The 15,875-nt window shown below is 39.7% G+C and overlaps 1 protein-coding gene across 1 annotated transcript in view; it reads right to left on the reverse strand.

The window, feature by feature from the left end:
* The window catches only part of CNKSR3 (CNKSR family member 3), a 723,720-nt gene that overhangs the window by 397,954 nt on the left and 309,891 nt on the right, over window positions 1-15,875 (reverse strand). Inside the window, exon 2 of the mRNA XM_044063355.1 lies at window positions 12,558-12,721. Coding sequence (XP_043919290.1) covers window positions 12,558-12,721 — 164 coding nt within the window. The remainder of the gene's footprint in view (window positions 1-12,557; window positions 12,722-15,875) is intronic.

The following is a 15,875-nucleotide window of genomic DNA, read 5'->3' on the forward strand; positions in this document are numbered from 1 at the left end:
TTTAACAATTGCATGCACTACACTTGTGTCAGTAGCTTTGATTACCTTTATATAAACTGCATTCTAGAAACCTGCAGAAAGGAAACCCTACTTGACCACCAAGTTAACAATATCCTGAAACAGTGCCTTAGGACTACTTAAAAACAGAAAAGATCACCTTACTCCATTTATGCCGGTCATTTTTGTCCCTCATAGCTTAGCAGCACACACTTCAACCTACAACTTCCTTAATCACAAAATCCTATCGCTAATGTCGGAGCACTCAAAGAATCTTGTTCCCATCAAACTGTGGAAGACTAATCAAATGACAGTGCGTTTAAACATACACATAGCCAATCAAACACACACAAAGTCTGATTACATCTATTTAGGAGATTGGTGACCATGACCTGGTCTTTTCACACTTTCCCTCCAGGTTTAAAATGAGTGTATCGACAACTTTAGAAACATTAGTTAACATTACCACATAATGACTGCAACACTTACAAAGCAAAAACAAAAAATTAAAAAAAAATTAAGAGTAAAAAATATATTTCTGTTATAGCATAATGAAAATTAAGTTATTAATAAAAAAAAACTTTTATACACCAACATACTTCTAATCTTCTTTATTTAATTTTTATTTATTTATAGTTTGTTTGCCAGGATAGTCCATTGGGCCACGAGGAGCCCGTTTTCAATGGAGTCCTGGGGAGAAAAGCTCCAGAAAATTACAAATTACAGATTTAACATGAGTAAGTTATTAGAGAAATGTAATGTGCACAAATGAAGCAAAATTAAACAAATAGAAAAACACATTAGTAGAGTGCACATTAGTACAATGCAATAAGAGTAATATTTACAGTCAAAGTTTTTAACAGTTTAACATATTAGCACAATGCAATAACAAACTGTCAATTTTGTAACAGTTATGCTAATTCGTGCAGTTAATTTCTAGGCTACTGAATTGTACCATTCTAGGAGTTATGCTAATTCCTACAGTTTATAAGGGGTACAAAACAATGGGAGGCTATTGTGAATTATAGTTTATAGAGAGTAGCTATAGTGTAGGGAGATTATGTGGGGTGGGAGCAAGAGCATTCCCACAGTGAAGTTAGGTGTGTGTCAAGTAAGGTTTTGAATGAAGAGAGGCTGCTGGTGGTACGGATGAGAGGTGTAAGGGAATTCCAGTGGTGTGCTAGAGAGAGGGACATTAGATGTTTGCCTGGTGGACGGGCAGGTTTATGCAGTTCAATTAGAGTTTGGGAATTAGATCTCACAAGTCTATTTGGTTGGTGCATTTTAAAGGTGGTGGCAAGACCGGGACAGAGAGAGGGGGTGAAAATAAGTTTGTGTGCTTGGACAAGTGGAATACAGATGAGGTAATTGGACACCTTAAGACAAATTCAGTTGGTGTAGGGCAGTGCAGTGATGGGAAGTGGATCTATGGCCGGTTGCAAATTTTGTTATTTTATTATAGCAAGAGGAGAGTTTAGTCTTGAGGGAGGATTGCAGGTTAGTAAGGATAGAGGCACCGTATGAATTGTTGACCAGTTAATATTAACATCACCCAGGATTATAGTTTCATTAGTGATGTTGTTAGAGAACCAGGAGAGAATATCTTCAAGGGTTGAGATATTGTCTCCAGGAGGGATAGGGAGACTACGCATATAAGTTTATGTTTGTTTATATGAAGTAGGGCTGGAATTAGTTCTGCCTTGCCAAATTTGGGAATAGGTTTGGTATAGGGGGTAACCAAGTGGGACGATGAGTAAAGGAGAGCGACTCCCCCTCCTTTTTTGTGTGTTCTATCTTTCTAATTATGGAGTAGCTGGGTGGTGTTAGTTCAAAGTCTTTTATATGGGGTTTGAGCCAGGCTTCTGAGAAGGCCAAAACATCAGGTTGGTTATGGAGAAGCCAGGCATGGAGGTTAGGAATTTTGTTGCATATGCTCTGAGCATTTAAAGCTGAGAAACGGAGGGGTTTACAAGTTGTGGGAGGAGGATGGGATTGGGAGGTTGAGCTGTGTGGGGGAGAAGGGCCAGGGTTTGGGTGAATGTCACCGGAGAGAAGGATAGAGATGAGATGGCAGAAGAGGTATTTGAGTTGCTTGGTATGTAATCTATGGGGTGTAAGCTTTATGGGGATGTGGCTAATATAGATGTGAGTAGAGTTTTTGGGGTTAGGTAAGAGTTTGTAGGTGAAGAGCATACTATTATTGAAGGGGTAGAGACTGGGTGATATGCGAGTTAAGGAATATGTGTGCATCATGGAAACTGGGTTAACTGTATGAAATGGGGGTGGGTGATCTGCACTGTGAGGTTGGGTGAGATAGGTTAGGTAAGATATGGTAATAAGTAGTAGTATCTGAGTTAGAAGTGAAAGAGGTTTGGTAGACATGACGACTATTCAGGATATAATGGGGAGTGAGCTTGGGATTAAGTAGATATTAATAAAAATTTAAAGTATGGTTTTGGGTACCTGAGAAAGTAATACGGATAGTTTATGTTAATGTGGTAGGAAGTTTTGGAGTAGGAGGGGTGGATTATAATGTCACATATTCAATGTTAGAAGTTATGTATGAGATGTTTGGGGTGTTTACTGGGTATGTTTCTATTGGGTAGTTGCTACTGTGTGCGAGTGCAAATGTATTGTAGATAGGTAGTAATTTGTAATGGGAGGAGTTAGTTATAATTACTTAAGCAGATTTGGTGGTTTGAACTCTAGTGGGTGTGGCTTGGTCAAATTTAAATTACAGGTATTGGGGGGGCAGGTGGGATATGGGGGCAGGGAGGGGAGCGGAGTGAACCCAAGTGTAGTGAGGGGGAACGGAGCAGGATGAGCCAAGATCCACGCAAAGACAAGTTTGTGAAGAAACAATAAGAATTGACCAAGGACTGCTCTGAAGCTGTAAGTCATTTCTTAACCATTTCTCAGGTGGAAGAACAGGATAACCTTGTATCAGTAGGCTACTGTGGTCCCAATTTAAATTAACACACAGTATTTGATCAGTTATGGATACTATTTGCTAACAGAAGGGAATAAAAGAGAAATGGAAGATGTGTGTGTGTGTGGGGGGGGGGGGGCTGCTTACAAGCCAAAGCAGAGTGCTCTCCACGGGATAATGAATATTAGCTCAAACAGGTAGACACATACACAAAGTTAACTTTAGCTGTGTTTGCAGACAGTTCAGACCCGGACTGCGCTTTTCTTATTAACAATGCACCCACCGGTCGGATAAAAGATAAAGGTGGTACAGCACTTCATGGCGCCTATAGCAGGGTGGTTGTAGCGTTAATATACAATATCAGATGCACAATAAGTGAACACCTGAAATTCAAAAATGGCAGTGGCAGGCTGCCACAAACATTGATATTTAGTCTTTACATTTTAACATTGTTGATAAAGGGCATTCATTGCTAGTTAGATATGCATTTTGCATGAGCTGCACTATCAACGACGCATGCATCATTATACATCATTGCACAAACTGTTGAGGTATATCATACACACAGACACAAAGAGAATATATTTGGTACTTTCCTTTCGATACTCTAGCGTATAGTTACATAAACCTAACTACCCCCTCTCAATCTTAGCTTTTTTTTCTAAATGCTGGCAGGGGCAGTTCAATGTCGTTACCGAGTTAATTACCAGACATCTGAGCAATCCATTCACCTATTGCTATACTGATTATCCACCCATCGATGAATTTATCTTTTGATTATACCTTGAGAAAGTAATTTCCGGAGTCCATGACAAATCAAGGGATATCGCATCACTGGATGGGGTACCTAGCATCTTAAAGTGTCCTGGTAGCACTCGAAGTTTATACACAATTCAGACTTCTACAGGTTATTTTAGTATGACGTCACTTAGAAAATGAACACTGCACCTTCACTGCTGTTATTTGTACAAAAATATGCAATTAGAAGAGTTACCTTTTACATCTTAGAACACGTATGCCTTCAGGATAAAAAGAAAAAAAAAATTAACAATTCTAGACACTTCGTTGTTGGTCTGCTGGCTGTTGTCGTATGAACTATCCCATGTCAGCAGTCACACATTAGGTCACTTCTGCAGTAATGCTGACAATCCCATAGGTCAGCATTCACACATTAGGTCACTGCTGCGGTAATGCTATCTCATACGTCAGCATTCACACATTAGGTCATTTCTGCGGTAAAGCTGACTATCCCATGCATCAGCATTCACACATTAGATCACTTCTGCAGTAATGCTGACAATCCCATAGGTCAGCATTCACACATTAGGTCACTGCTGCGGTAATGCTATCTCATACGTCAGCATTCTCACATTAGGTACTCCTGCGGTAATGCTATCACTTATGTCAGCATTCACACATTAGGTCACTCCTGCGGTAATGCTGACTATTGCACAATGTTGTTTGTGCAATAAACTTGGTGTTGTTTGACGTGGTTGTGGTCGTAATGCTGACTATCCCATATGTCAGCATTACCACATTAGGTCACAACTGCAGTAATCAGCATTACTACAGCAGTGATCTAATGATGAGCATAGTATAGCTGTTTAAGAACTTAGAATTAACCATAAATGTTTAAATATCTTTAATGAAGCCTGAAAAAAGGTAATGTGTCAGCGCAGGGAGTTTTAAAGCTGTTAAAAGCAGATTGCATTGCAAATGTGTACATCTGTTTGACATTAAGATTTGCTTAGCATTTTAATAGCGAGGTTCACATACAAAAGCTTCATTACCATCAACACAAACCTTACTATCATAAGGCTAGTTTTTTTCTATTTTTTTAGAACATAACCAAGTAGTTACTTCACCATTTTAATATACCTAAAAATCAAACAATCATACATCTCACATTCATACATATTCATACATACAAAAACATATTCGGAGGCACTAGGTACCAATCTGAAAAAGAAACAGTGCCCTCCAAAGCAGACAAGCAAGCAACCTGCACCCCCAAACACAAGCCAGAAAACTCAATTCACCTCAGCAGTGTGCCTCACAACAGCCCTTAAGGCAAAACACCATACCTAACACGCTAGTAATAGGAGACTCTATAGTAAGGCACACGGATGTTCCACTCACCAGGCTGAACAAGAAGAAGGTTACTGTCAGCTGCCTGTTGGGTGCTCGGATCCGCCACATAACACAAGCACTTAGGTCACTCCAGAACAAGTACAAGTATGACGCTGTCATTGTACATGTTGGTGTGAATGATCTAAGATGTACCTCCCTGGACTACATGAAAAGAGATATTGAGGAGCTCTCTGATCATGTAGCCCAAGCTGGTATGACCCTGACCTTGAGTAGCATACTACCTTCACCTAGAATGATACCACAATACAAAGACAAAATGATCAATTTCAACAATTGGCTAAGCTTCTGGTGTCATTCTAAGGGGATCCAGTGTCTGTCTGCCTGGGATGACATGATAGACCAGCCTCGCTGTTTTGCCAGAGATGGATTGCACCTGTCACACCTAGGTTTTCGAATACTGGCCAAGGCTCTTGCCGTCCCCATAGTGCCTTTTTTAGGCAAGGCTCAAAGGACAAACCAACCACTGTAACCAGCACAGGTAACCAAAAACTAAGAGTAATGCTACTCAACGCCAGAAGTCTCAACCTCAAAATGCACACACTCGAGGCTCTCCTCAGCATGGAGAAAATCAATGTTTGTGCAGTGACGGAAACCTGGTTCAAGGCTCAAGAGAGCACCCCAGCACTGCCAGGTTACAATTCATATCATACCTTCCGGCCTCAGTTACCGGATCACAGTACAATGGGTGGAGGTGTATCCGTATTCATCAAGGATACCCATATCTCCAGGTTAGTAGCGCAGCATGATGCCCCAGAGATCATCCATGTGCAACTATCAGCAGGCAAAACCACATTTCAAGTCGTAGCCGGTTATAGATCGCCCACCATGTCCCAAGATGCTCACTCTGCATTCCTTGAGACATTGGAAAATACAAAGGTCCTACCCAACACCATAATCTTGGGTGATTTCAACTACCCTGGTATAGACTGGGCGAACTACCAATGTTCCAACTCCTATGCTCAGCGATTCATAGAATTGATAAATTCAAATGCCCTTGAACAACTAGTATGTTCCCCCACTACAGGGGACAACATATTGGATTTAATCATCACAAATATGGGCGCCCACTGTACCACACCCGTTATCACTCCCTCCTTGGTCAGATCCGACCACAAACTGATAACCCCGGACATCCTCACCCCTCCACCTCCCGCAGTCAAAAACCTTTCCAAAGCAAACTTCAAACTACTTGCATCCGAAGTGGAAAGCTTCACTATTCCCTTGCAGAAGGATAATGATATCCAGGATGCGGAATCCTACACCAAGGCACTCTATATGCATCTTCAGGATTGCATGGACCGTGCTATCCCAAATAAAACCAAGACTCCTTCCTCAAGCAAGAAGAAACCGGTCTGGTGGACCCCGGCCATAAGCAAACTTTACAATAAAAGGAGGAGACTTGTACAAAAAAAGGCCAAATCTCAAGTAGAAAAATCATCCCTGATCAGCATTAGTAAGAAATTGAGGGCCCTCGTCGTCAACTAAAGCTAATTTTGAAAAGAAAGTTGCCAAGGATAACCATAGGGCCTTCTATGGCTACGTCAAAAACCTAAACGGCAACGCTCAGGTCTGTTCTGAGCTAGTACAAAATGGAACAAAATACCCTTCTGACATTGCCAACATCTTGGCTTACAGGTTCAGTGCAAATCCCCCCCACCACCACCACCTACAGGGCCTATTACCATTCCAGGGGATTGTGTAAGTACTGATATGTTGGTTAACAAGGCTCTATCTAAAGCTAAAAGCACTGCTTCCATGGGACCAGATGGTGTCCCAGGCTGTGTCATACGCAAGCTCCAAAAGGAATTAACCCCGCATCTTAATACCTTGTTCAGTCTCAGCCTCTCCACAGGATATGTGCCCAGAAAATGGCACACGGCAACGGTGGTCCCGTTACACAAGGGTGGGGCCACAACTGACCCTGGGAACTACCGACCACTAAGCCTGACCAGTCTGATCTGTAAGGCTATGGAGCGAATCATTATGTAACTCATAAATGGAGAGATTGGGAACCTCCAGTCGCTGGACCCCACACAGTTCGGCTTCGTCAAGGGCAGATCATGCCTCCTGAACCTGGTGGATATCTTTGAGACAGTTACTCAGGCTATAGATAAGGGAAAGGAGGTACACACGGCTTACCTTGACCTTGCTAAAGCATTTGACACCATTCCCCATTCGGGTATTATTGATAAGCTCACCAGTCTGAGCATAAACCCTTACGTCAAAAGATGGATCACAAACTGGCTCTCAGACAGATCCCATAAAGTAAGAGTAGCGGGATCTATGTCCGAATCCAGACCAGTAACGAGTGGTGTGCCTCAGGGCTCTGTCCTGGGGCCCCTCCTGTTTGGCATATACTTCTCAGAAGTACAGGCAAGCACGGAAGGGCCGTGGCTGACTAAGTTTGCAGACGACTGCAAACTGGGTGCTATAATAGAGTCTCCGGCTGACATGGAGATCCTCCAGAAGGGCCTAAATGAGACTGATGCATGGTGTCAAAGCCATGGTCTCAAGCTAAATGCAAAATAATGCGTAGTAATCCCCTTCGGAAAAAACAGAGTACCCGCAAACTACAACATAGGAGGTAATCCCCTGAAATCTGAAGAAGAAATAAGGGATCTAGGGACCCAAGTAGATAGCCAGCTTTCCTTTGATAACCATGTTGCTAAAGTGGTTAGAAAACCCTTCTATGTGACCCATCTGATCATGAAAGGGTTCGCATCAAGATCTAAGGATGTAATGGTACCCCTCTTCTCTTCCCTCATCACACCCATTATTGAGTACAATGCAACAATTGGTATGTACCTGGCTAGACATCTCCAGCAGCTGGAGAGACCACAGAGGTACCTAACCAAGAGAATTACTGGCCTCAAACAGTTGCCCTATGCAGCATGACTGAAAAAGCTAAGACTGTTCTCTGTTGCATACCGCTTTCTCAGAGGTGATCTCTGTCTAACGTACAGAGCCACATCCAACCCAGAATTGTTGAACATGCTCCATCTTAGCAAAACCAAATCTACTCGAGCTACACACTCTCTAGGGATAGAAACCTCAACACAACAATGAATAGAACATGCTGGAGGGATAGATTCCCTTCGCAGAGACTTCCCTTACTATGGAACAGGGTCCTGATCTACATAAGACAGAGCCCCTCACTATCACTCTTCAAGAGGAACCTTGATGAGTGGATGGGTAACAGAAAGTTCACACTGGGGATCACACCAACAGCACTACTAGATAGGGGCCAAGGGTACTAGCTGCTACTACAAGGGTCTAGGGAACTACTAAAGGGGCGGTGAATACAGCACAACGTGGCTGGGCTAATATATGCCTTCGGGCAGACAGCTCAGTACCAACCTATGAACCTGTACTTAACTACATTTCATCCACAATCCAAACCACTATCTTCACGTTAATATACCAAAGTGGAGATATTCATCCAAACCCTGGACCCTCTCCCACCAAACATATTAACAACTCTACATCACTCTCAGTGGAAAAAAAAAAAGACCTTTGCATCGTGACATTAAACATCCGTAGTATCTGCAACAAAGTAGCAGACTTCCATGCATGGCTTACACAGTATACACTTGATATAGTTGCTCTAACAGAAACATGGCTCAAACCCCAGATATCTGACTCAGAAATACTTCCCCCTGCATATCAAATATTACGAAAAGATAGACTTCATAAGAAAGGTGGAGGCCTGGCATTAATATATCATAACCACTTAAACATAGTACCCCACCCAAAAATCATTCCCACTTTCAATAATATGGAAATCCTATTAGCATCACTATTTTTCAACAACCATAAACAAATATCTATTGCCACCATCTATATTCCTTTAGGTTCCAATATCCCAGCACTGGAAGACTTCCTACCTTGGTTTAACCACTACATCTCAAATGAAACCATCATCCTCTGTGACATTAATATAAATTGGCTTAAACACAAATCAACTCCACAAATTCTATCATTATGTTTAAATTTACACAAATTATATAAACCACAACACACACAACAATCACCCTGAATCCACCCTAAACTGGATATTAGTATCCCACCCACAGTACTACTCCAATCCCAACACCCTAAGTGACCACTTACCAGCCCTGATGCAAAGAGTATCAACCTCCACTCCAAGCATTCATTCATTCATACAAATATATCAGAAATCTAGCCAATTTTAGCCAGTCTCACTTTTGTAACCTATTACAAACACTAAACTGGAACCCACTGAAATATCTTCCCTTAGATGAAGCAGCACATTATTTCAACGCTGTCTTCTTAGACACCCTTAACTCCATAGCCCCCATAAAAAAGAGAATCAAACCTAACCGTGCTCCTTGGCTATCTGAATCAACCAAACAACTACGGATCAAGAGACCGAACATGGCACAAACGGAGAAAAGATACGACCCCACCCAACTAAACCGCCTTCAAAATACTTAGAAAAGGCAAAACAGGCCATTAATCAGGACAAAAAGACTTGCTTCTCCTAACAGACAGACACCCACAGTAATAATCTCAGACTTTTCTGGAAATCTGTCAACTCATTACTAAATCCTGGCAGCACACAAAACCCATCTCCATTTCCAGACAAAAGCCCAGTTGAAATCAGTGAAATATTTAATAAAAACTTTATTGATATTACCCTTACATTAGTAAATGCAGGTAATACCCTGACCCCCATTAACCCATCCATCATACCTCAAAGCAATATCAGCTCCATACCATCTTTTAACTTCCAACCTGTAGCAACCTCTCAAATACAAACATTACTTGGCAAATTGAAACCAGGCTCCTTATCTGCTGATAATCTCCCCCCAGAACACCTCAAAATTAGTGCTAAGGCAATATGTTTCCCAGTAAGTATCCTTATAAACCGATCACTTGCAGAACACACAGTCTCCCAGCTCTGGAAAAAATCAGTAATCACCCCACTTCATAAAGGTGGAAACCCTCATGACCTATCTAATTTTAGACCCATTTCCATACTGTCCCCTCTATCTAAAATAATGGAAAAATGCATCCACAAACAACTGGTTGAATATCTAACCAGCAACAACCTACTACCCCCTTCACAACATGGTTTTCGACCATCCCACAGTACCATTACTGCCCTAGTCTCCTTCACAAATTACATCTATAACATCCTAGATAGTAACCTACTTACATCAGTCCTGTTATTGGATCTCTCAAAAGCATTCGACACATTCTCTCACATCAAACTTATCCAGCAACTCCACTCACTATGATGTTCTGATGCCACCCTAACCTGGTTCACTAGTTACTTGGAAAACCGACAGCAATCCATAAAACAGCTGAATAACCTCTCGAGCTTTCTCCCAAACAACAGAGGAGTGCCCCAGGGGTCAGTCTTGGGACCCCTACTATTCAACAGTCTTATAAATGACCTAAATAAAGTTCCCACTGACTGTACTACCATACAATATGCAGACAATTCAACCATAATCTGTGCCTTCAATAACTTCTCTGACCTCCAAATGTTAACACAAAAGGCCTTTACATCCATAGAACTCTGGCTAAACCAATCACAGCTATTACTTAACCCTAATAAATCTAAACTACTCATCTTTGCATCTAAACCTGTTCCCACAGACTTTACTATATTCTCCATAAACAAAACCCCAATAGAGTTAGTAAATCAGGCCAAGCTGCTAGGAATTACTATTGACAGCAAACTTTGCTTTGACTTGCATATTAATAACACAATAAAAAAAGACTCACTTCAAATTAGGCAAACTTTACAGAAACAAACAATACTTAGACAAATCCAGCCGAATAAAACTTAAAGTCTTCTTCCAACTTTACTATATGGGTCTCCTATCTTCACCAATCTCCACAACTCTTTGCGACAAACTACAGTCCTGTTATTATAAGATTGCAAAATTTGCATTAGCCCAACCAAATCGCACTCACCATTGCCAGGCCACTAAAGAACTAAACTGGCTAGAATGTGGACATTACCTATATTACACACAACTTACCTTTGGCCATAAACTTGTTTATAAACCAGAGTGTTGCCCTTCCCTGAAAAATATCATTGAACTTCACGTCCCATCCAAAAATCTATACTCTAACAACAAACACCTACTTAAAGTATCAAAACCTAGTAAAAGAGCAGGTAGCTGCCTCTATTCCCATTCCATAACTAAGCTGTGGAACACCCTCCCATCATCAGTTACAGAATTAGACAACATAATCTCCTTTAAAAGAAAACTAAAACAACATCTCACTGATAATCCCAGCTGCACATGCAACAGATATCCACCGCCTCCTTAATCTAGCAAATCTGTTTCACCTTGCAAAGATAATTATGTATAGGTTATGCTGTTACACCATACGAGTTATCCCTAATCTTTAGTATCATAGTCCACACATCAATACAACCATCTTAACACAATTTCTCTTCTCTGTCACTTTCTACTTTTAATAAAACCATTAAATATATGTCACCTAATATCTACTTATACTAGCTATAAGATTCTAACTATATGTCTTACCTTTAAGTTTAACTCTCTGATTCTATCTTTCCCTTTAACTACACCACCCCAAAAAAATTGAGCTGTATTGTTAAATATTTATAACTGTATAATTTTCCTACATGCTAATGTTCCAGTGTTACTGTATTGTGCCTTTTTACAATACGTTTGCTGTTTAGATAGTTTTCTGTATTATTTCACTTGCTTTATAATTATAATTTTGTTTCCTTACAAATTCATGTAATGATTTTCATGTAACTTGGAGCTTTTCTCCCCGGGCCTCCACTGAAAATGGGTCTCAAGCCCAGTGGACTTTCCTGGTCAATAAATAGATAAATAAATAAATTAGAATAATGACCACCTAAATGGGATGAGAATCTATCCTCTACAACAGCCAACAGATGGATTTGTAGACAATTTCTATCAATTATCAACAGCAGCAGATGCCTACATTAAAAAATAAATTGTATATGAAATTTTGTCAGCCCCTTTAATAAGTCAATCACATAACAGAACTGTTTAATCTTTGCCACAGAATAAGTCTGTACATTTTTACACAGTAGGTGTGTGCAGAAATTCTGAACAACTCGAGAAATATAGGTGCGTCTTTCTTCGGCTTTGTTTAGTGTTCCTATTTCACATTCATGAATGTTGTTTATATCAAACCAGTTGCACAGCCTAATACTATCATCTTGATCAATACAGTGCAGGAGTTCAAATCCAACAAATCCATGAAATACATACACCTGAAATACGTCCGTGTTTTCTAACACAGCAAAAGCACTATGAATTTTGGGGAAAAAGGGACCCACTTAGTTTTGTTTCAGCAAACCTCTGGTTTCTTACCCAAGTAGCAAAATCTAAAGTTGTTTTGTGATTAGCATTTAAAAAGTTACACCACTTAAAATCTACAACTGCAAGAAGGTTTGCCAAACAGCAATCAGCAAATTGTAAATACTGACTGGACTTACCAGTGCACAAAGCAAGTCAACAGCTTCTAAAATCAACTCCTGATGGCCAATTCGTACAACACCAAGTTCTTCAAGGTCCTGATGAGAAATCTGCAACAAATGTTCACCATTTATCTTTTCTCGTTCAAAGCTGCGGACATACTGCTGTAGACTTTCATCAAGGCCTAGAATAAAAGGAAAGAAAGAGGAAAAGTAACTACTCTCGTCAGACATCAAGATCAATACATTTTGTCACTATAATGGCTGAACAGTTAATAAAGCATTAGTTAATTAAGTTAAGCAACTTGTTGGACAGTAAGACAATGACACAGCAGATATACCCAAGGTAATCAACGAAGCTCAATACATATACCTTTGTGTCTACACTGCTGTACCTAAAATAAACAAGATTAAAGTAATCAAACCCCTCAAAACCTTTACCAACTGCTCCCATGAATGGGTTTACAACTCATTCTGATTACTACATTTCAAAGACTCATTTGGGACTTGCATGGAATAGTGTAGAATATGCTGTCAGACTGCATTAAGAAATGCTCAACATGTCCTTAATATACAAATCACCCTTAAACCTAACCTGGCTAAAGGAAATCCAAATAAAACAACATTACCCCTGTTAAAATGCCAGGTTTTTGTGATCTAAAAAATGAGACCACAATAAATAATTCAAAACTTTTCCCACCTTTAATGTGACCTATAACCTGTACAATTCAATTGAAAAACAAACAAATCTGTTAGTGGAAAAAATATAAAAAAATAAAAAACTTACAATAACTGGTTGCATAAGTGTGCACACCTTTAAACTAATGCTTTGTTGAAGCACCTTTTGATTTAATTACAACATTCAATCTTCTTGGCTAGGAGTCTATCTGCATGGCATATCTTGACTTGGCAATATTTGCCCATTCTTCCTTTCAAAAGTGCTCCAAATCTGTCAGATTGCGAGGGCATCTCTTGTGCACAGCCATCTTCAGGTCATCCCACAGATTTTCTATTGGATTTAGGTCTGGGCTCTGGCTGGGCCATTCCAAAACTTTAATTGCCTTCTGGTGAAGCCGCTTTGTTGATTTGGATGTATGTTTGGGGTCATTATTGTGTTGAAAGGTGAAATTCCTCTTCATCTTCAGCTTTCCAGCAGACGCCTGAAGGTTTTGGGCCAAAAGTGACTGGTATTTGGAAATGTTCATAATTCCCTCCACCTTGACTAAAGCCCCAGTTCCAACTGAAGAAAAGCAACCCCAAAGCATGATACTGCCACCACCATACTTCACGTGATGGAGATCTTTGGGTGATGCGAAGTGTTGTTTTTGCGCCAAATATACCTTTTGGAATTGTGGCCAAAACGTTCAACCTTAGTCTCATCAGACCACAACACATTTTCCCAATGCTTCCGTCTTGCAACACTACCCCATAGCCCAGACATATGGAGAATACGGGAGATTGTTGTCACATGTAGTACACAACCAGTACTTGCCAGAAATTCCTGCAGCTCCTTCAGTGTTGCTGTAGGTCTCTTGGCAGCCTCCCTGACCAGTTTTCATCTAGTCTTTTCATCAATTTTGGAGCGACATCCAGTTCTTTGCAACATCACTGTTGTCCCATATTTTCTCCACTTTTTGATGACTGTTTTCACTGTGTTCCATGGTATATCCAATGCTGTGGAAATTTTTTTGTACCCTTCTCCTGACACCTTTCAACAATGAGATCCCTTTGATGCTTTGTAAATTCTCTGCAAACCATGGCTTTTGCTGTAGCAGGCAACTGAGTACGTCAAGAAAATCCTACTAGGACAGCTGAACTTTATTTGGGGTTAATCAGAGTCTCTAATTGATGGCAGGTGTGTACCCAAGAAGACATACTTTGTTGAAGCAGCTTTTGATTTAATTACAGCAGTCAGAGTTTAAGGGTGTGCACACTTATGCAACCAGCTTATTGTATGTTTTTTTTTATTTTTTTTTTTTTTATATTTTTCCCCCAACAGATTTGTTTGTTTTTCAGTCGAATTGTACAGGTTATAGGTCACATTAAAGCTGGGAAAAGTTTTGAAATGATTTATTGCGGTCATTTTTTTATATCACAAAACCTGGCATTTTAACAGGGGTGTGTACACCTTTTATATTCACTGTGTATATATACATATATAGACACACACACACACATATATATACACATATTTTATATATATATATATATATATATATATATATATATATATATATATATATATATATATATATACACATATACACACACATATAGATATTATAAAGATGTATACACACAGATATATATATATATATATATATATACACACACACACACACATATATATATATATATATATATATATACACACAGATATTATATAGATGTATACACACTGCTATATACACATATATAGATATTATATAGATGTATAAACACAGATATATACACATATATAGATATTATATATATGTATATACACACACACACACACACACACACACACACATATATATATATGTATATATGTTAGACATGCACACACATCTGGTTTATCCATGAAATAATAAAAAAATGCTAAGTATGGCTACAGAATGGACTGCTGAGACCAGAATATTAACCTCAATGTCTGAAATGCTTTCTAAGCAAGTTCCTTCAGAACAGCAACAAACTCCAGGAACAGGACAAGAAAACGTGTGTGGTACAGAAACTGAAAAGTCAGCCTGTCAAGTGAGAAATAAGGGACGAAAACACTTCCCAGTCTTATCCCTATGTTTTTCTTTAACTTGTAGAGACTTGGATTTTCCCCTCCACTAGCACCACTGGATCATGCTATTGAACTCCTGGCAGATCAAACAACATGCTGTAGTCCAGGAGGGGGAAAGCTGATCTGCATTCATTATTTGGTTCCCATGCAAGCATTTAAGTGCTTAAGAATGAACAGACAGAACTCTAAAAGTAAGTAAAGAAGAAATCCTAAACTTTAGTTCAAGCAACTGCAAGAATGAATCAGAAAACAAATAGATGCTTGGATCTAGCTGGGAATTTTCTTCACATATAGTACTTAAGAAAAGGAGGCATTATGCATTCACCATGTATTTTCATGGCATAGGATAGAGTACTGCAGCTCACAAAAATGTCTGTCCAGCAGTCCTAATGCCTGAAAGGTACACTCTTGAGGTTGATGCAGCTGTCCACACAAGAAATGCTGAAACAATAATTCCGTGACAGAAGCTTACACATTCCATAAGACCACATTCTGGATTCATCATAAACAATGACAAAACAAATTATCAAGCAGAATATTTATATGAGGAATCCTATCCATGAATTATG

The sequence above is a fragment of the Protopterus annectens genome, chromosome 1.part0 (genome assembly GCF_019279795.1).
Source record: "Protopterus annectens isolate FY-2018-M chromosome 1.part0, PAN1.0, whole genome shotgun sequence".
Lineage (NCBI taxonomy): Eukaryota > Metazoa > Chordata > Ceratodontiformes > Protopteridae > Protopterus > Protopterus annectens.